The following is a 20,223-nucleotide window of genomic DNA, read 5'->3' as shown; positions in this document are numbered from 1 at the left end:
CTGAGCCCAGCTCCCAACAACAACTCGTAAAAAATAATTTTCACCAGCTGAAAAGAAGTCACCCACCACTCCATCTAATATATAAAAAAAATAAACAATTTAAGCTTATAAAGTTTTTAGATAATGTAAGCTTTGTAATAATCAAAGCTTTTAAGCATCACTAAGCACAATTAAGGAAATTGGAGTCTGAAAATTCCCCCTCTCCAACCTGAATTCGCAGCCCTCGGCGCAGTCGGCGGAATGGACAGAAGAGAAAAAATAAAAATTAAAAGAAAAAAAAATTTCTACGCTTCGCACAGCCGGATGGAGATAGAAGCCTTCGCAGGATGGAGATAGAAGCGCGAAGCGCGCTGTCGTCGCTGCCGGATACGAAGGAGGGAGAGAGAGGGAAAATATATATATTATATATATATATTTTTTACTCCAAAATTTGCGCCCAGCGCAGCGCAGCGCAGAGGAGGAAAAAAGTAAATGAAAATTAAAAGTAATTTTTGTGAAAACAACTTGAACGATTCTCAGCCCTCTATTATAGAAACTGAGCAAAGGGAAGGTTTAGCAATTCTAATTATGGCTCTCCATGCTCCTCTGCTTGCTCTTTCAATCCGTACAGACAGATTAAGAAGAGGATTAGTGAAGAGGAAGGTGGTTTCATGGTTTTGAGAAACCCACTAATGGTTTTCCACCTAGTTTTATCCTTTGGCAATAGATTGATGGAGATTGATTACCCAATGGTAAAAAACAAGCTTAATTTCATCCATACATAAACAAAAATCCCTAAACGTGTTCTTCTTCAATTTAAATTCAAGAAAATTACTAAAATCACCTCTGTTTTTGTCTCTTTCACCTCTTTTGACCGCCTTCAAGAAAATTAAATTACACCAAAGCTCTGATACCATTGCAACTGGACCTTTAATTTTCTTGAAGAGAATAATCAAAAGACACAAAAATTATATCAAATATCAAAACAACTACTTTAATTAAATTGAAAATTAAAACATATAACAAAACATAAGACAAGAGAAAGAAATACATCACCATTAACACAAGGCAACACAAGACTGGGTGCAATCTTCCCCCCCCCAACGTGAGTGGCTTCTTCTCGCGTGGGTATTTTTATATATTCCAAAAAGTAGGCTTTCAGCCAAAAATAAAGTATACATCCATATTTGGACTTTGCCATTTAATTAGCCTTTGTCCTCAATTTTAGCCTTTGTCCTCAAACCTTCTAAGGTTTGCACAATTCTTCTAATACAATAATCTAACTTGTGCACATATGCACATTACAAAATAAATCAACTAATGCTCGTATGCACAATGTACAATAAATTGACACGTGCACACACACACACCACACTGATGTCAAAATAATATCAAATGCCATAATATAGCCACAAAATATTGTGAGATCGGTCCACACGCCATGACTCAATCCACCATCCGTGCGACACCTAAATCGGTACCCTCGCACTGTGCAACACCTAAATCGGTACCCTTGCACACCTCATCACCTAAACTCATAAACATAAACCATGTCAGTAGTAACAATCAATTGACATCACATCAATCAATCCTAACGTGTTCATGATGAGAAATAGGCATCATAAAAAATATATACAAATTTAAATGACCATGATTATTATTCAAATAACATGGGTCATAACATGAGAATTTGCTGGTTTTTGATTATCCATGCCTACATTAAGCTATTAGTTAATTACTCACTAATCACATCTTAATTATCATCTAATCACTTTGTTAATGATATTGATTCTAGCATTTGATCCACCATAGCTCATCTCATTGCTGTAATTTTAACATGGTTAACAACAACAATGGTCATTCAATGAATCCAAATAAAGTCACCTGTATTACAACAAATTGCATCTCTTATGTCATCATTGAATTATTTTCTCTCATTGCATATTGGTATAAGCTATCACACCCAACCTCAATGCTAATTAGTATAAGCTATCTCACTACATATTGGTATAAATCCTATCACACCCAACCTTATCTATCACTCTCAAGTAAGGTGAACCTCATCCATCACACTCAAGTAAGGTGAACCTCATCCATCATACCAAAGTAAGATAAATGTTATTTCATTTACTCTCCTCGTCATCTCCTCCTCTTTTGTTATTCTCGTGATTGCTAACTACTCATGTATTTTTATATGCTTGGCATGTGAGTTGTTCTTTTACAAGTTTCATAATTGAAACCTTAAGAAGGACGTGTCTTTTTCTTTGTAGTGGAGTTGGTGAGAGATTCAAAGTTTGACAAATTTAGAACCCCAATCTTTTCAAATTTCATCAATTATTATATGATTACCGTGTGAATCTTTGGCAAATACTTACGCCTAGTTTATCATTGGCATGACTTTATGTAGTTGACCATCTAAATAAATCTCCATCCATATGCCATCCTTTAAGTAAGCCTCTCACATGTACCCAAAGGGGCTTTTGATTGCCTTAATTTATTTCCCTCAACTTTGACTGTGACTTTTGATTTGATGTGAAATCTTCCTTAACCATCATCTTCATGCTACTTCATCACTTCTTTCACTTTTCGAACAAATCCTTCTTTTTCTAGGGTCCCATAGTTTGTTTTCTAAGGTTGCAAGATGATTTACAAGTTCATCAAGCCATAAGTGTAGACTTCTCTTTTTAGAGTTTGTCGATTTATTCAAGTAGTTATTATCTAGAGCACTCATTTTGTCAAGTGGTCAAATATCTTCTTGGGGGTGATGCCAAAGCACCCACAAAGGAATTCTTGAATTACATGTAAAACCCGCTCTTAAAGTTACAGGTGAACCCCCTCTTATAGAAGTGTGAATAAGGTACCTCTTGTGTGGTGAAGAACTGCTAGGGTGTGTGTCTAGGTGTTTGTCATGTTGGAGATAGGGGTGTTATCCTGTAGTGACAATTATGGCTACTGCAAGTTGGTGTTGATGTAAAGAAAAATGATTGGTAAGAGGCGTTTTATGATTTATATGCAAATTGGACTTAGTGATGGAAGATAGGGAGTGTGCACTGAAGTCGTGTAGAGCATTGATACAAAAGAATATGCATACTAGTCATGGCACAATAGCATACTACAAGAAAGACGACTTAGATAAACCTCATTAGAAGGACATATCTCATATATTAGTGTTAAAGACATCGAAGTAGGAGTTGAATTACATGAAAGACGACTTACAAGAAAGACGACTTAGTGACGAAAGATAGGGAGTGTTCTCATGAGATGAATAATAGAGTATGTCTTACACTTAACCCGACATTTTATTTAGGGCATTCATGTTTTGAAAATTGAATCTAAAACATGCATTGGGTAAATAATTTTGCATTGAATGATAAAGGTAGCAAGTACTATCCTTCTTCAAATTGGGTTCTTATAAAGGGAAAGGAATGGAGATGAGCACAAAAGTCGCTTTATGAAAATTAATGGCTTATTTTATCCTAAACAACAATGAGAGACATTTATGAGATTTTCCATCTTTCATCAAAATTATGATGACTCACACCCTAGATCAGATAGGTTCATTAACAAGCGAAAAAGTAATGAAAATGAATCAAATGGCATGTAAGAAACAAGGGAAATTATGAACAAAACAATAGAGAACATGATTGAATTAAGGCATGAAGATCCACCCCATATAGACCAGGAAAGAAGCTTGTAAAACTCATTAATTTGGAAAGTGATGATGATGACAATGGAAATGAGCAAAAATTTACGAGTATAACGATATTGCTTTGCAGAACAAAAAGTGGGATTGCAATTTTTTGATTTTACAAAAAAGATCGCTTCACATCATGATTCTAAATCCATATGAATTTGTGTTAGGGAATTTAAAAAACATGTATGGAGTTATATTTTGCTTTGGTTGTTCTAGAACTTCAAGAGCCATTGACACATTATATTGTTACTCATTACTCACAAATTATATGCTTAGGTTTTGGCTCTTCCAAAGTCTTTATTGTTCAATTTTTTTTTTTCCTAAGGTGTCTGTGTGCCGGACGCCCAAGCGGGTGCTTGCATGTGAAAGGAGTATATGATCTCAAGTCCAGGTTTCGACCAGTTCCATTGCTTCATCTCCAGCGTGCGACGTGCCGAGCAAGCAAAGCGTTTGTTTTTCTCATCGTCGACGACCGGACTTATCTGTGTTTTTTTCTCACCATGGCTACAAGTAAGGCTTACTGTTGCCTTCAATTTCTTGCTATGGCGCCAAGGTTTTTCTAAGTCTGCTGTTCTTTTTGAGTTTCGAACAGGAGATTCTGCGGAAGACTTTTGCCCATGAATTTTAGGGTTTTCGATATGTTTTTCTGTTTGAATTTTAACCTGATATTAATGAAACTATGGCGCTCTTAGATGACCTGATGCCGATCGCATCCTACGGAAATTTTGTTGAAGGATTCATCTGTGGCTTTTGAAGGATTTCTGAAGCTTTTGTTTGGCGCGTTTTGTTCAGGGACTCAGTTCGAGAATAGTAGCGAAATCGGAGTGTTTTCAAAACTTACCAACGCGTATTGCCTGACCGCCATTGGAGGATCAGAGAACTTTTTCAGGTATTTCCTTATGACATCCTTTGATTTTCCTCTTTTTTTGGTGTGATTTCAAATCTTTTTATTTCTTATCTTTTGTTCGTGAATCAATTTTTTCATAAAATCATGGCATCTAGCTTTCTAATTCGTTTATGCCACTTTGATGCGCCAGTACCTTTGAAGCTGAGCTAGCTGAAACCATCCCAGTTGTCAAGGTTTCCATTGCAGGAATGAGGGTGATTGGTCGAATGTGTGTCGGTAAGCCCGTTGGCTTCAATTATTCTGTCTCTTTAAGCGATGCAGTAAGTTGATACATCCTTTCAGTGCTTCAGGTAACAAGAACGGTTTACTCTTGCCCAACTCTACTACAGATCAAGGTACAGTTGCAGGCCTTTGTAATTCTTCACTCTCGTTGTGCCTCAAGGTATTGAGCTTATGATTACCTTGAACGTCTTGCAGAGTTGCAGCACATCCGGAACTCCTTGCCAGACACTGTTGTAGTACAGCGAATTGATGAGCGCTTGTCGGCACTTGGGAACTGCATTGCCTGCAATGACTACGTGGCATTGATTCATACGGATCTTGATAGAGTATGTGCTCGGTGCTTTCTGATGACAGTTTTGAATCTCAATAATAAATTGTGGCCACCTATTAGTTATTTCAAATGGGAGGAAAATACATGTTTTGTATATGGTGTCTATGCAAGGGTTGGTTAAGAAGGTGTGAGGGGGGGGGGGGGGGGGGACTAATCCTGGAAGTGTAGTTCAATTAGACTATGCTACAATAAAATTTATATCAAGTAAAGAAGATTGTACATTTGTACTCCTATTGGAGCTTGCATGAGCTTCTGGTGCACGCTGACATGAAGAGTGATGCAATCTGCTTTGATCTGACTTGAAAGATGTTTTCCAAGGTGGCTCTTTTTGCCACTGGTGATCACAACTAGATTACACCAGAATATCTGACGATTGTGGGCACCAGTGGGACCTGACCAATGTGCATCAAACTTATGGACACCGGTGGAACGGATTAGTCCACACCCAAAAATATCTGGCATCGGTGAACCTAGTCCATTCAACAAGAAGACCACTTTATTGAAACAATCCATATCGATTGTAAGATCCTCCCAGGAAGTCACCTAAATCATAGCATAAACACAAGGTTAGTACAAACCATAGTTAACGGGAGGTATGAGGGTTTCGTTCAGACTAAAAAATAACTGTGGAAATTTATACATATACAGAATATGACTCACGTCATGACTCATACATAATACATATAGCAAACACAGATTGATCATGATTCATCATTGTATACAAAAGCATGCTCTGCATGAATGAACATTCAACAGCCAACAATGATTATAGCACTAAGTAGAAGCATAGACGAATAATGACTCAAACGAGATTACATACATATGAATCATGTAAATGAAATCCATGCACGCCCTCTGGAGTCATCAATGATAAACCATGTCACAGACTCACACGATTCATGAAGAGACTAGAGTAAGATTTTCCACTCCCACAGAGGAGAGCTATTTCTTCGCATGATGAGATTCGAGAGAGAGAACAGCTTGCAGGCAAGAATAAGAAGAGAGTGGGTGAAGGCCCAAGGGTGACAGGCAGCAGACTCACCTTTGCTTGGTCCCTTTGAAGATGTAGGAGTCTCATCGAACACCACATTGCAGCTCACAATAACTTTACCGGCTTGTTGATCATAAAGACGATATGCCTTGGACACAGAACTATATCCAAGAAAAGTCATATGTTGAGACTTGGAGTCCAACTTAGAGCGATGCTCCTTGGGCACATGTACATACGCCGAACAACCAAATACTCGCAAATGAACAATAGAGGGCTTCTTACCATGGAAAGCCTCATATGGAGTTTTATCTGGAAGTGTAGCTATAGGAGACCTGTTTTGAATATAGACAGCAGTAGAAGCCGCCTCAGCCGAGAAACGTCGAGGTAAAGAGGAGTGCACAAGCATAACATGGGCCATCTCCATGATAGTCCGATTCTTCCTCTCTACAACTCCATTCTGTGATGGAGAGTATGTTGTAGTAAGTTGTCTTTGAATGCCTTGATCCTTGCAATACTATTGAAACTCCTGGGATGTAAACTCACCCCCTTTGTTAGTTCTCAGAACCTTGACCGAAGAACTTGTTTCTTTTTCCACCTCAATCCATCAATCACGAAAGTGCTAAAGGGCATCGTCCTTGGTCTTCAAAAAGAAAACCTAAGTAAATATGGTGAAGTCATCCACAATCACAAGCATGTACAATGTCTTACTCAAAGACACAATACTCATCGGTCCACACAAGTACACAAGTCTGCATGAACAAGAGCAAGTGATGTCAAAGATCTGTGCGTTGCCTCTTTCGGAAAGGCGCATCGGTGTTGCTTTCCCTGTAAGCAAGAGGAACATGCGGAATCTGGAGCCTTGATGGTCAGTAAACCCTTGACCAATCCATCTTTTGAAGCTCATTGAAGAAGTTGATAGGTCAAATGGCCGAACTGAGCATGCCAAAGAGCAAAGAAGAACCATGAGAGAGGAAAGCGATCAATTTGTATAAGCCACTATCTTGGACTCCCTGAGCCAAGATGTTACTAGTCTCCTTATCATGAATAGTAATCTCATGGCGAGAGAAGATCACCTTTGCACCTTGAGCTATAAGAGCACTCACTGACAGAAGGTTAAATGCTAAATCCGGAATGTAAAGAACATTAGAGCACTGACAAAAGGTTAAATGCTAAACCCGGGTGTAAAGAACATTAGAGAAGTACCTCTTGTCGTCGGAGGAGCGGAAGATGGGCATGGTGCCATGTCCATAAATTGGCATGGTAGCGTCAGTCGATTCTCCCCTTCATCTCGAGCAACCAAAGCTCCATTAGAACCACGAGAGGTGCAGGTCTGCTCCTCAAAGCGAGATTCAATTTGCATAATGGAGGGAAGCACTTCCTTCCAAGTAACTTGAACACTTGGAGGAGAAGAAACAAGAGACTGAAAATAAGCATAAAACCTCTTTGGAAGCTTGGAGAGAAGCCGAATAGCCATATCTTGAGTAGAGATATTCTTGCCACATACAACAAGCTTGTCTTGGAGATATTTCATCTTCGTGATGGAAGCAGATAAAGAAGGAAAGGCAAAGACCGAAAGATTCATAAGCTGCTTTTCCAAAGCCAAAATCCATCTCGGAGACTTAATCTCGTAAAGATCTGCAAGGGCCTTCCAAACTCAATGTGCCGCATCTGTTGTACGCACATAAGAGAGAACTGAATCTTGACAATTCAACATGAGAAAGGAGAAAACACGATGATCATTTGCCTCCCAAGCATCAACGTGTGCGTGGGTCACACCAACTGTAGAGAGGGTGGGAAAGGTGGCATTGGCAGTTGTGACTAGCCAGTCCAGAGATCCACTCCACGCAAGGCCGACTTCACCTTCACCGCGCACAATGTATGGTTGGAGCCATCCAACTTGGCAGACTCAAAAAACATATGAAGCAGGTTAGGCAGCCATCACTAAACTCAGGCTCAACTCTCAGAAAAGAAAACGCACAACTCAGAAGAAAGAAGTGTCACCACAGGTACCAAGATGCCTCAAAGCAACCAGCGGCCAGCCACACCAGATCCCGTGTCCACTAGAGAGGAAAACACAGCCAAGAAGGGGTTGTCCTCCTGAAAAAACAGGCCGACCAGCTTCCACTAGGCTCAGAGTGCATATGTTGACGAGGAAATACATGTTGCCTGCAACGATAAAGTGCCAGGAAGAGGAAACGCAACCAGTGTTAGCACATTCATCCCCAGTTTCTGCTCATTTATGGTGCCCATTTGGTACCCAGTAGCTCCAGTCGGCCTGTTTTGCAGCTCCAGTCGGCCAGCTTCCTCCTCTCCTCTACTATAAATAAATAGTGGGTGCTGGCCTCTCATTTCTCATTCAGTCTTGTACATATTTTGCTCCCTCACTTATGAGACTTGTAGTGTCTCTTGCTTGGGACTGTTTTGCTTCAGTATATTCAGCATAGTTCTCTCCATCTCTCTCTCTCTCTCTTGCACTCTCTGTTCAGCACATTCTAGTGCCACTTCGCTTCCGCTCTGTGCACTCTTTCATGGTATCAGAGCTCCCGGTTTAGAAACCTCTTTGCTGCCCCAGATTCAGCCCTGTTTTCAGCACCTTCTCCTCTGTGTTTTCTCTCAGATTTGCAGCCCTTTGCTGCCGCGTTTTCCGGACTGAACCGGCTGGTTGCTACGCCCTTCAGTTTGGCTTCATCAATACAGCCTTCAGGTAGTATTTGACCAGTTTTCTTCTCTTCCACGTGGAGTTTGGGACATAGGCGGCCTGTTTTCTTCAGGACAGCAGCTTCCTTTGCTGCGTTTTTCCTCTCCCGTGGGTTTGCTCCTTTGCAGAGGGGGTCTTTGGTGTTGCAGGCTTTGGTGGCACTTTTGGTACCTGTGGAGGACACTTCTTCTTCAGAGATTGTGCGTTTTTTCTTGAGGAGAGCCCAAGCTACTGTCCTTGTTGCCTTTCCCTCTCGCACCCTCGTACAGCATATTCTCAGGTGCTGTCCAGCCTCTTAGGGCTGCGTTTTGGTGGGAGGAAAGACCCTATATCAGCGTTTTCTGATTTGGACAATTTTATTTTATGAGGGTTAGTTCTATTGATTGGATCAAGGATGACAACTTCAGATTTGGCTCCCGTACCGCTCTCTTATTATTTCCTAGATGAGGCTGACAAGTTGGATGGTGGTAACTTTCAGTCATGGAAGTTGCTGGTTACTTCTATCCTCAGGGAGTATGGTTTGATGGAGTTTCTCTCGTACAAGAATCGGTGCTTGCCGGACCTTGCCTTTGCGGAGGATGTGTGTTGGTGGAGGAAGACTGACGAACAGATCTATGGCTTTCTCCTCCTGAATTGTTAGGATTCGGTTCGTTGACACTTCATCTATGCTCCTGATGATGCTTCTACTTTCTCTGTGTGGCAGTTGCTTTGTGACCCGTATGGTGATGCTAGTGATCGATAGATGCTTTCTGCTTCTGGGTGCTATGCAGCGAGTGATCTTGTGGATACTTCTTTTGGAGATGTTCCTGCGCAGTGAAGGATAGTTGGCCAGTTTTGCTCACTGCATCTGAGGAGTTTGTTTCTCCTGTTTCCCTGCCTTCAGTTTCTGTGCATACTTCTCCTTGCCAGGATAATATATCTGGTAATGTTTTTGAGAAACATAGTGGGCTGTCTTTGCTCACAGCTTCTGAGGGAGATTTTTCTCCTATTTCTTCGCCTCCGATTCTTTCTTCGTCAACCAGTGACCAAGATGTGTTGCTGGTCCCTTTGCCTTCTACGGAGGAGCCTGCTTCTACGCTGTGTGATGCTATTGAGAAGGCTACTACTACGCTGTGTGATGCTATTGGTAATGTTTTTGAGGAAGATAGTGGGCTGAGGGGGATTTTTCTCCTCTTTCTTCGCCTCCGATTCTTTCTTCGTCAACCAGTGACCAAGATGTGCTGCTGGTCCCTTTGCCTTCTATGGAGGAGCCTGCTTCTACGCTGTGTGATGCTATTGAGAAGGCTACTACTACTTCAGTTACCACTACTGTGAATGTTCCTACTTCCCTTACTCTGTGAGGATTTTGGATTGTGGTCAGGTGTGTCCGTGACCGTGCCCGGGGCACAGTGGCACTTCCAGGGATTGAAGGATTGGGATTTGGATTTGGTTGGGCCTGTGGAGTCCTGACATCAGTTTTCAGAGGGGGCAGTTGAGTTCTTACATCTGGCGATGCCGACCTTCGAGGAGGGTGCTATTATACAACATTTGGCTACTCTTGGTACAGAGTTGGAGCAGATGGACTCTTTCTTTTGAGGGTATTATCTGCTTGGAGCTACAGGCTTCTAGGGATTCCTGTGATATGGTAGATTTTGAGAGTTTTTTCTTGAAAGAGTTCTTGTAGGCTGAGGATGCGTACGACATAGTCTCCAAGTTCAAAACTTGGAAATGAAGAATATGCCTTTTGGTACATATTTGCATAAATTTAGAGAGTTGCAAGCTCGAACAACTCACGTATATCCTATTACTATTTTGGGATTCTTTGTAGATGGATTGCCAGATGGATAGTTGGCTAGTTTTGCTACTGTGAATGTTCCTACTTCCCTTACTCTGTGTGAGGATTTTGGATTGTGGTCAGGTGTGTCCGTGACCGTGCCCGGGGCACAGTGGTACTTCCAGGGATTGAAGGATTGGGATTTGGATTTGGTTGGGCCTGTGGAGTCCCGACATCAGTTTTCAGAGGGGGCAGTTGAGTTCTTACATCTGGCGATGCCGATCTTCGAGGAGGGTGCTATTATACAACATTTGGCTACTCTTGGTACAGAGTTGGAGCAGATGGACTCTTTCTTTTGAGGGTATTATCTTCTTGGAGCTACAGGCTTCTAGGGATTCCTGTGACACTATGTTTAGCACCGATATTTGGAGCAGCAGGACGCAACCTACATGGTTGTTCTCTTCTAGAAGAGCAGTGTACCTTGCAGCTTGTTTTGTTACTATTGTAGCTGAGTTGTTGTGGAGATTGCATGTGGAGCTTTCCTGGTACCTGTTGTTGCTGCTTTCTTTTGTCTTTGACAAAGGACGACTTCTTCGGCTTCTCGGGTTATGTTCAGCATTTGGTGCTGAGAGGGGGTGTTAGCACATTCATCCCCAGTTTCTGCTCATTTATGGTGCCCAGTTGGTCCCTTTTTGCATGGCCCTTGCTTGTGGGTTGGCCACCTCTTTTTCTAAACCCTCGGCTGAATCTGAGATCAAGACAATGTCGCCAGCATATAGCAATATGGGCACTAGTGTCTGAGCCAAAGGTGAACCTCTACCTCCGAAACTATCCACAAATACTACGATCTCATCAATGTATAGGCTTAAGAGTGTAGGTGAGAGTTGGCAGCCTTGCTTAACCCCAATAGTGCTACATATATCTCTCGAGGTCCCACCGGGAGCGCGTACTCGGCCGAGTACTGCCTCATATAGTGCCATCACACCCCATATCATCTCATGTGAGAATTGGAGCTCTTGCAAGCGTCCTATGAGACGGGATCGAGGGATGGAGTCGAAGGCTTTGCGGAAATCCACAAAGCAGCAATACACATGTCTCTTTGAGGACCTCGTCTCCTATATGATAGCCTGTAAAGTAAAGATATGGTCCAGCGTGGAGAAGTTTCTCCTGAAGCCTGCCTGGCCTAATGCCCTGTTTCCCATCCTCTCTAACATAGAGTTCATCATGTCCTCTAGTACTGCCCCATAGATTTTGGCCATTGTGTGACCAATCATGATAGTCTTGTAGTTACCTGGGTCCGTGGGGTCTCCTGCTTTGTGGATGGAGACAATGGTGTTGGTAGTCCAGGAGGGTGGGAAGCCTTCACAGAGTGCTCTGTTAAAAAGACTGGCAAGAATGGGAGCCAATACATGGTGCCCGTGGTGGGCAAAATGTTCCGCGCGTAGATCTTCATGATCTTTTGCTCTCCCATTATGCAACCTTTTTTTTTTTTTTGGAGAGAGAGAGAGAGAGAGAGAGAGAGAGAGAGAGAGAGAGAGAGAGATGAAGCCAAAAGGCTGAATATACTGGAGTGAATACAATCCCGAGCAAGAGACCTAATAGTGTCACAAGTGAAGGATATGAAAGGGAGCAAGTGTGTCAACACATGAACCACACAACTCAGTGAATGAACATATGAATGGGAGAGGCCAACCCACCTATCTATAGGTAAGGGGTTGGTTGTCTGGACATCAAAAACTTGACCTAGGAAAATGCCAAGAAAAAGAGGGAAAATAAGGGTGGCCAGCCCTCAATCAAGGGCCGTCAAAGGGAACAAATATTGGAACATAGAGAGATGCAATGCTAACACACGATGTGGTAGATTTTGAGAGAGTTTTCTTGAAAGAGTTCTTGTAGGCTGAGGATGCGTACGACATAGTCTCCAAGTTCAAAACTTGGAAATGAAGAATATGCCTTTTGGTACATATCTCCATAAACTTAGAGAGTTGCAAGCTCGAACAACTCACGTATATCCTATTACTATTTTGGGATTCTTTGTAGATGGATTGCCAGATGGATATAAGCTCTATATCAGGAACAATCGAAGCAAAACATTGGATGATGCCATTCGATATGCCAAGATTTATGATAAGATTGTGGCAAAGAAATATCCAAAGAAACCTCAACCACTCTCATTGACAGATTAGATAGGATCCCAAACTTTTGGGGTTGATGGTTTATTGTCTTGTGGATGACTACCATGAGGTTATAAATTGCACTTTCTTATAAGGTGAATTTGGGCATGCTCCTAGATTCATCTAGGTATATCTTTATGCTTTATTAGCGGATATGCGAATTTCGCATGGTGAAGTTTTCGTCCAAGTTGCAACCAATTAATATTGTGTTACTTCTTTCTATCTTTAGTGTTGCATATGCCCTATCAACTACCTTTTGGTTGTAATAATTCTTTCTATTTGTTATGATCCTTAGTGCTAGGTCGAGTTTGCCGTGTATCTCCGAAGCTCTGACAGAAACTTAGTACACGGACCTTTGTATGAATTTATGCTCTTATGTGTGTGTGCGCGCGCGTGGGGTGTGTGTGTGTGTGTGTGTGTGTGTGTGTGTGGGAGCATTTATTGACACCAAGTTCTACTTCCACTATTGGGCATTGGTGGGGATGTCGTAGTATCTAGTCCATACTATGCATGATGGAGATGGTTTATTGTCTTGTGGATGACTACCATGAGATTATAAATTGCAGTTTCTTATAAGGTGAATGTGGGCATGTTCCTAGATTTATCTAGGTATGTTGTGGTCAGCAAGGACATATGAGGACTATGGGTATATGTAATTGGTGCTAAGTTATGACCTGTTGCTCTCTCATGTAGACAGTAAGCCATTCCTCGTATCCGTTCATGTACTTCTGTGCATGGGATATACTGTTAGAAGTCATCTCCTGTCTAGTTTTATACACCAGGGCCTTTGTTGTGGGTGTGCCTGCCCTTATGAGGTGTTCTATCATTTTTCCTCACTCCCCGCATTTTTCTCCTATTTTTTCCATATGGCAGATCTGTTTGAGATGGCCGAGAGGCATGTGAAGATCCCGACACTCCCCACGTTCCCGGTGGACCTTCAGTTGGACGGGAAGAACTACGGCATATGGAAGGTTACGATGGAATCTGTTCTAGAGTCTTACGACCTCGCTGATTTCGTCGCTGTTGGGGTTCTAGGCCGGAAGTTGAGGAAGGGGAGTTATCGTCGATCCGAAACCGTTGATCCGAAAGGACCGGGAGGCTCAGACACAGATGTGGGATCGTGTCAACGCCAGGGTTCGTTCGTTTATCTTTCTCAACTGCACACCGCAGGTAATCAATCATGTAAAGCATATGACACTGGCCAGAGGTATATGGCAGCATTTGGCCTCTCTTTACAACAGGGTATCGCCCATGAAGAGGATTTCCTTGGAAGTACAAATGTGGGTTATGAGCCCTGCAAAGTCATCGACGATGCGGGAGCATATTAACAAGCTGCAGGCTTTAGCAGGAGGTTCTTCAGGCTGGAAAAGAGATATCATCAGAGGACATGGCCATAACGTTGCTGTCGCACTTGCCCTCTTCGTACTCAGCATTTTACTCGTCTTTGATTACCAGCGGCGGCAGGCTCAGCATCATCACATGGGAGGAGCTTGTGCCCATGGTCCTGGACCAGGAGGAACGATTCACGAACCCTCCTCAGGGTGGAGGTTCGGAGGCCTTAACTGGCCAACGGTCGAAAGGCCGTAACACGGGCAAAGGTAAGGCTTCATCGGAGAAGTCTTCTGAGAAGAAGTCCGTTACTGATCGCGAGAAACTAAGGGCAGAGAGGACCTGTAATGATTGTGGCGAGAAAGGCCACTATTGGAGGCAGTGTCCCAAGCGGAAGACCGAGAAGGATGAAGATTCCTAAGCAGCAATCATGAAGACTCCGGCTTTTGTGCACCTCGAGGTGGTGGACACCGATGTTCCATTTTCTTCAGGCAGGGAGGAGATTGGAGGACTCTGCGCAACGGATACTCGGGAGTGGATTCTCGATAGTGGTGCTTCCAGGCACATGACTCCTTCCCGTTCCGGTTTACAGGATCTTTGCAGGCTTTTTGGTCACATTCTTACTGGAGATACATCCACTATCCCAGTTCACAGTGAGGGCAGGATGGAGATAGTTCCCGGAAGCATTCCTCCCAGGTGTTGTATGTTCCGTCACTTGGTTTTCATCTGTTGTCAGTGCATCAGGTTTGCAAGACTGGCGTACAGGTGGAGTTTGATGAGCATTTTGTTGCTCTCCGGGACAAAGCAACAGGCCAAGTGGTTTGGGAAGGCGGAGTGGAGAATGGAGTTTACAAGCTTTCAGCACTCTCTCTCCCAGGTCCTCAGGTTTGTGATGAGTGGCAGTCCGGTAATGGCCACTTAAGTGTGGATACGCTGCAGGTGCGGGCTTTCCGGGACCAAATGGTGGATAGCTTGCCAGTAGATGGCAGCAGTTGGCAGGAACTCTCCAGTATTGATGTTGGTAGTTCTTGTGTTCGTCAGTCAGAGGAAACTGAACAGGTCACTTATGCTCTGATGTCTCGTAGTATTCGGGACAAAGAACCTCCAGTAGATGAGGATGTTCTTTCCACGGGGACCTTTCGGGAAGCCAAGCAGGTGGCAGTTGATTACTTGCAGAAGGAGGTGCATACTCCAGACTTTGTGGTTCCGGATTCAAAGGGGGTGGTTGACAGGTTTCAAAAGGCCTTGCATGGTCTTCATTAGATTTCCAGGACTTGTTTGTGCACCGTAACAGGTGTTGATCCTTGTGAGTAGTGTGATGCCTTTTTGACTCAGAAGCAGAATGGTTCATTGATCTGGTTGATGGACACCAGATTGGACGGGAGCTTCCTGATGAGGCAGTTGAGCTCATGGTTGCAGATGACTCTTTGGGAGGTAGGATTGTGTTTCCTGTGGTTTCTGCCGCATGCGAAGGATCATGGACTCTTGTACACAGGAGGGGGATTGTTGGATGGAGTCCGACTCCACGGTTGGAGTGACTCAGTTTGGGGAGGAGATTCGGACACGAGGAGATCTACTTCAGGCCTAGGAGCAGTTTTACGGAGCAGTAGGAGACAGTCATCTTTTGCCTTGTCGAGGATAGAGGCAGAGTACCGGGCTGTTTGTGATGCTGCTTGTGAGGTGGTGAGGATGCAGAGGTTGTATTGCAGGTTTGGGCTTCCACTGGAGGAACCCATGGTCATCCAGAGGCACTTTGTTCGTGAACAGATCGTTGGCTGATGACATCTTGCTAGAGTTCTATTCGACGGAGGACAATACGGTGGACCTCTTCACGAAGTCGCTATCTCAGGATTTGCTCAAGCGGCACCCCAGCTCCCTGTGGTTGGTTTCACAGCCACGAGCTGAGAGGGGGTGTTAGAAGTCATCTCCTGTCTAGTTTTATACACCAGGGCCTTTGTTGTGGGTGTGCCCGCCCTTATGAGGTGTTTTATTATTTTTCCTCACTCCCTGCATTTTTTCCCTATTTTTTCTATTTTTTCTGTGGCTTGGGAGGCAGCCCTGAGGTGGCGGGAGGGCCCAGTAGCTGGCCGACTGATGGCACTGGTCCACGACTCCCTTACTGAGATGGCCGACTGCTGACACCTGGCCGACTCGCTGTTTTTAGCTGGTCGTGGAGATTCAGCAACAGTCGGCTGCCTACAGCAGGCCGATTGCTCATGTGGGGGCATATAAATAGGCCCCCAGTCCCCTTGCCAGTTGTGTATCATACCCGGGATTTTCTTGTGTATATAGAGCAGAGTTACACGCCTATATCTCTCTCTCTCTCTTGTGCTGTATTTTTCTGCATGCGTTTTTGCTCGTGTTCCCAGATCTGGTCATCATCTCCGCTGCGTATTCTGACATATACATGCCTCTTTGTATCAGATCTGCAATGAAGCTCATGTAGCCTATCTCTGGAAAAAGCTTGACACTAGAGCATATGACGGAGGGTAATTCCCGTGTTACGGATTTGCCAGAGCAGTTAATCAATTCACTTGTTTCTACAGTTCTCAATGGTTTGCCTAAATCCTATCAAGAATTTGCTACCACTCTTTCGCTCTTGATGAAGAGAAATTCAGATTTGTCCACATTTGATGATTTGGTAGGTCTCTTGTTCAGGAAGAGCAATCTCGGTCCAACTAGAATACTATGATTGCTGCAGATTAAGCCTTTGCAACCTCTTTTCGTGGCAAAGGAAAATCTAGAGCATCTTCTAGTGCTAAGCCTAAGGGCAAGGCACCTGCCCATTCAGATCCTCTTGCCTCAAAAGAGGGTGGGGACAAAAAGAAACGGTGTAACTATTGTAGAAAAAACCTAGACATGTCATTGAAGAATGTAGAAAGCGTATTGCGAGTGAGCAAAAGAAAAAGCAGCAAGGTTTGGTGGCTACCACAGGTGACAATGAGGAAGAGGCCAACTTGGCTCATGATGGCTATGCATTGCTTGTCACATGTAGTACTCCGTCTATGCCTTCTTCTTGTATGTCAGTTTCTGATGCTAGTGCTTATTGTTGTTATAAATAACAATCCACTGATCGAGTCTCCTCCCAAGGATCACCTAATACACATCCATAAACAAGATTAGAGAAACAAAATAAAAGGGGTGTAGGCAAGCTCACCACCCAACCTAGGGCCTAAGGTTCGACTCCCATGAGTCCATGCCAGTGCGTCTTGGCGTCCCATACCATCACTGCTGCTTGCCCACAAGGGCCGTCGGCAAGGCTACATGTGATCCACCATGTCCATGGTAGGAGTAAGCCTCTTGGTCTAGGTCCATACCACAATGAATCAATAATGACTCATTTATATAGTGCTTATTGTTGCTATAAACAACAGTCCAATCATAAATAGCCAATAACCTTGGATTTATTAAATCTGAACCCTAGCCACTTGAATCCGCTTGCTTTCCCTAATCCTAGGCGCGCGTGCCCCCCCCCCCCGGCAGGCCAGCCCTGTTGGATCAGTCCCTAAAATACTAGATAGTAGATACATAACAACAACCAGCCTATACACGTCCTCCACCTCCTCTCTGGTCCCAGCCATCTACACCTGTCCAGGTTCTGTCTAGCTTGCTCAAACTGCTGAGTATCATCTAAATTTAAGTGCAGTGCTCTGCTGAGGATATTTCAGCCGCCTCCTTTATGGATTGAACTGAGAAATTGCCAAATGAGTTACAGCAAACAGCTATTCTGATTCACTCTCTTACCTTGGTTCAGCAGATAGCGATTGCACTCCTCTTAGAGGCTTTTGCAGAGGACGTTTCACTTAGGAGAGGTCAAGTTTAGATTGAGTTTCCCTTACATGTGCACTCACAGCGGTAAGCCCTCCTGCCATAACATAAAGTTTCTTTACTCTTTAATATGTTCGGCTGCCTATTGGGACGTGGATGATCTTTCTGCCCATGCTTTGGTGCTGACCATTACAGACGACTTGTGATTCACCACCTGTTCCCAGTGGGATAGTTCTTGCAGCTTGCTCATCATATTTTTATTTTTATTTTTTTCTTCAAAAGCTGAATATTCTAATGCAGACTTTGCTACCTTTTTAATAGGGTTCCTTAGTATCTAAACTAGACTTAGTTACAAAGGAATCTTTTTTAGGAAGTAATTTTAAAAGTGGAGCATCTTAGATCCTTGTATGTATGGTTTTCGCAGGAAACAGAGGAGCTAATAGCTGATGTGCTAAATGTGGAGGTTTTTAGACAGACAATTGCTGGCAACATTCTGGTTGGGAGCTACTGCACTTTTTCCAATAGAGGGGGTTTGGTATGTACATGTTCTTGCTTTGTTCTCTGATTTATCATTGGTCATGGAGTTCCATTCAGGCATTAAGATTCTTGCTCATGGCGGGGAGAGGGGGACCATCATAACCACCTGTTAGGCTTGGATGAGCAATCTTACCGTCCAAGCAATGGGGATTTGCGTGTCTAGCCTCTTTATGGGCTTTACTTTGTTTGCCTTTTTAAGGTGGTGTTGTTCAAGTTGCATTTTCTGGCTTTTTAAAGGAAGGAATAGCAACTTGTTTAATTGTCATGTTTCTGAACCAGGTCCATCCTCACACATCTGTAGAAGATTTGGATGAGTTGTCTTCCTTGCTGCAAGTGCCTTTGGTAGCTGGGACTGTGAACAGAGGATGTGAGGTGATTGGAGCAGGCTTGGTCGTGAATGACTGGACGGCTTTCTGTGGATTCGATACTACTGCAACCGAGCTTTCTGTAATAGAAAGTGTATTCAAGCTAAGGGAGGCTCAACCTAGTGCCATTGTGCAGGAGATGCGGGCATCACTGATTGATACCCTGGCATAACACATTGAGTGGAATAAATGTTGCTAAAGCTTGTTTAAGGGTCCCCCTTTGTTGAAGGGCAAGATTTGTGGGCCAATAGTCTCATATCTGAAAGCAGTTTATTCATGGCTAAGTCAAAATGCCCTTCCTCCATGCTTGTGTTAAAAATATTCTACACTTTTTGTGGGCAAGATTTGTGGGCCAATAGTCTCATATCTGAAAGCAGTTTATTCATGGCTAAGTCAAAATGCCCTTCCTCCATGCTTGTGTTAAAAATATTGTACACTTTTTGTGGGTGCTGTGGTGGCCCTCTCGGTACTTATTTCATTGATTTTGTTTAGGAGGTCAGACAGGCCCTCTGTAGGGGAGTATCCTTGTGTCTCTAGGCAAGAGTTCTATTAATGGTAGAGGAAGGCTAGCATAGGTCTTGAGGCCAAAGTTGTACATAATGCTTACAATCTATAAGCCCATTAAAAAAGATGAAAATGAAGGAGGAATGTGATGTGGAATGTGTGAATGTTGTATGGTGGGTGCTGGGATCCTGCTCTTGGAGGATCATGAACATGCTTTTAAGGCCATGAGATTATATGGATGCTTGAGAAGGGGTTGCTTGCTGATTCCTTCATGCGTCTAAGAAGCACCTTTGATTCCACTTTGGTTCTGGCTGTATCCATGCATGACCTTACGATATTTACTTATAAGATGTCATTTCTGAAACCTCTTATGTATTTGACTATCTAGTTTGCTTGTGGTTGCCCATGGTTCCAAAATGGTTGTAATGTGCCAGCGGAGAGGAAGGAGGTTTGTAGGAACAGGCCGTAGGGTTTGGATAGTGCAAAGCCTATACAGGATCAAACATGTCCATAGTGTGTGTGCGCGAGCAGAGAGATATATAGAGAACAACGAAAAGATGTAGAGAGAGAACATAATGGTTACACGACTCATGGACAATGCTTTGATTGAAGTTATCACCCAAGTACAATGCCTTTTTGTAGGTTTGAAACCTTATCCTTTGACTCAACACAATCACACATAGATACACACTTTTATAAGGGTTCACATGTAAGTAGGTGTTCACACACACATACTGTGTTAAAATTACACTCAATAAACTAGACCAGAAGGTGATGAGATACACACTTTTATAAGGGTTCACATGTAAGTAGGTGTTCACACACACATTCACACACACATATTGTGTTAAAATTACACTCAATAAACTAATGGGAGTCTTAGATGGAGGTGAGGAAGTAAGCATAATTTTCAAAAAAATTATGGGAAAAGATGGGCAAGATGCATCGTGAAGTCGCATGTATTATTGAAG

General features: G+C 43.2%; 1 protein-coding gene across 1 annotated transcript; it reads left to right on the top strand.

Moving 5' to 3' along the window:
- Positions 1-3,973: 3,973 nt before the first annotated feature.
- LOC147603018 (eukaryotic translation initiation factor 6-2-like) lies at positions 3,974-19,160 on the top strand. Its single transcript, XM_086797084.1, has 7 exons — positions 3,974-4,183; positions 4,466-4,562; positions 4,711-4,796; positions 4,871-4,915; positions 4,998-5,128; positions 18,271-18,381; positions 18,663-19,160. The coding sequence occupies exons 1-7, from the start codon at positions 4,174-4,176 to the stop codon at positions 18,918-18,920; spliced, it is 738 nt and encodes a 245-aa protein (XP_086653210.1). The 5' UTR covers positions 3,974-4,173; the 3' UTR covers positions 18,921-19,160.
- The last annotated feature ends 1,063 nt before the right edge of the window (positions 19,161-20,223 follow it).

The sequence above is a fragment of the Cibotium barometz genome, chromosome 65 (genome assembly GCF_041138505.1).
Source record: "Cibotium barometz isolate CiBa-2024 chromosome 65, ASM4113850v1, whole genome shotgun sequence".
Classification (NCBI taxonomy): Eukaryota; Viridiplantae; Streptophyta; class Polypodiopsida; order Cyatheales; family Cibotiaceae; genus Cibotium; species Cibotium barometz.
This window is presented reverse-complemented; position numbering and strand designations above follow the sequence as displayed.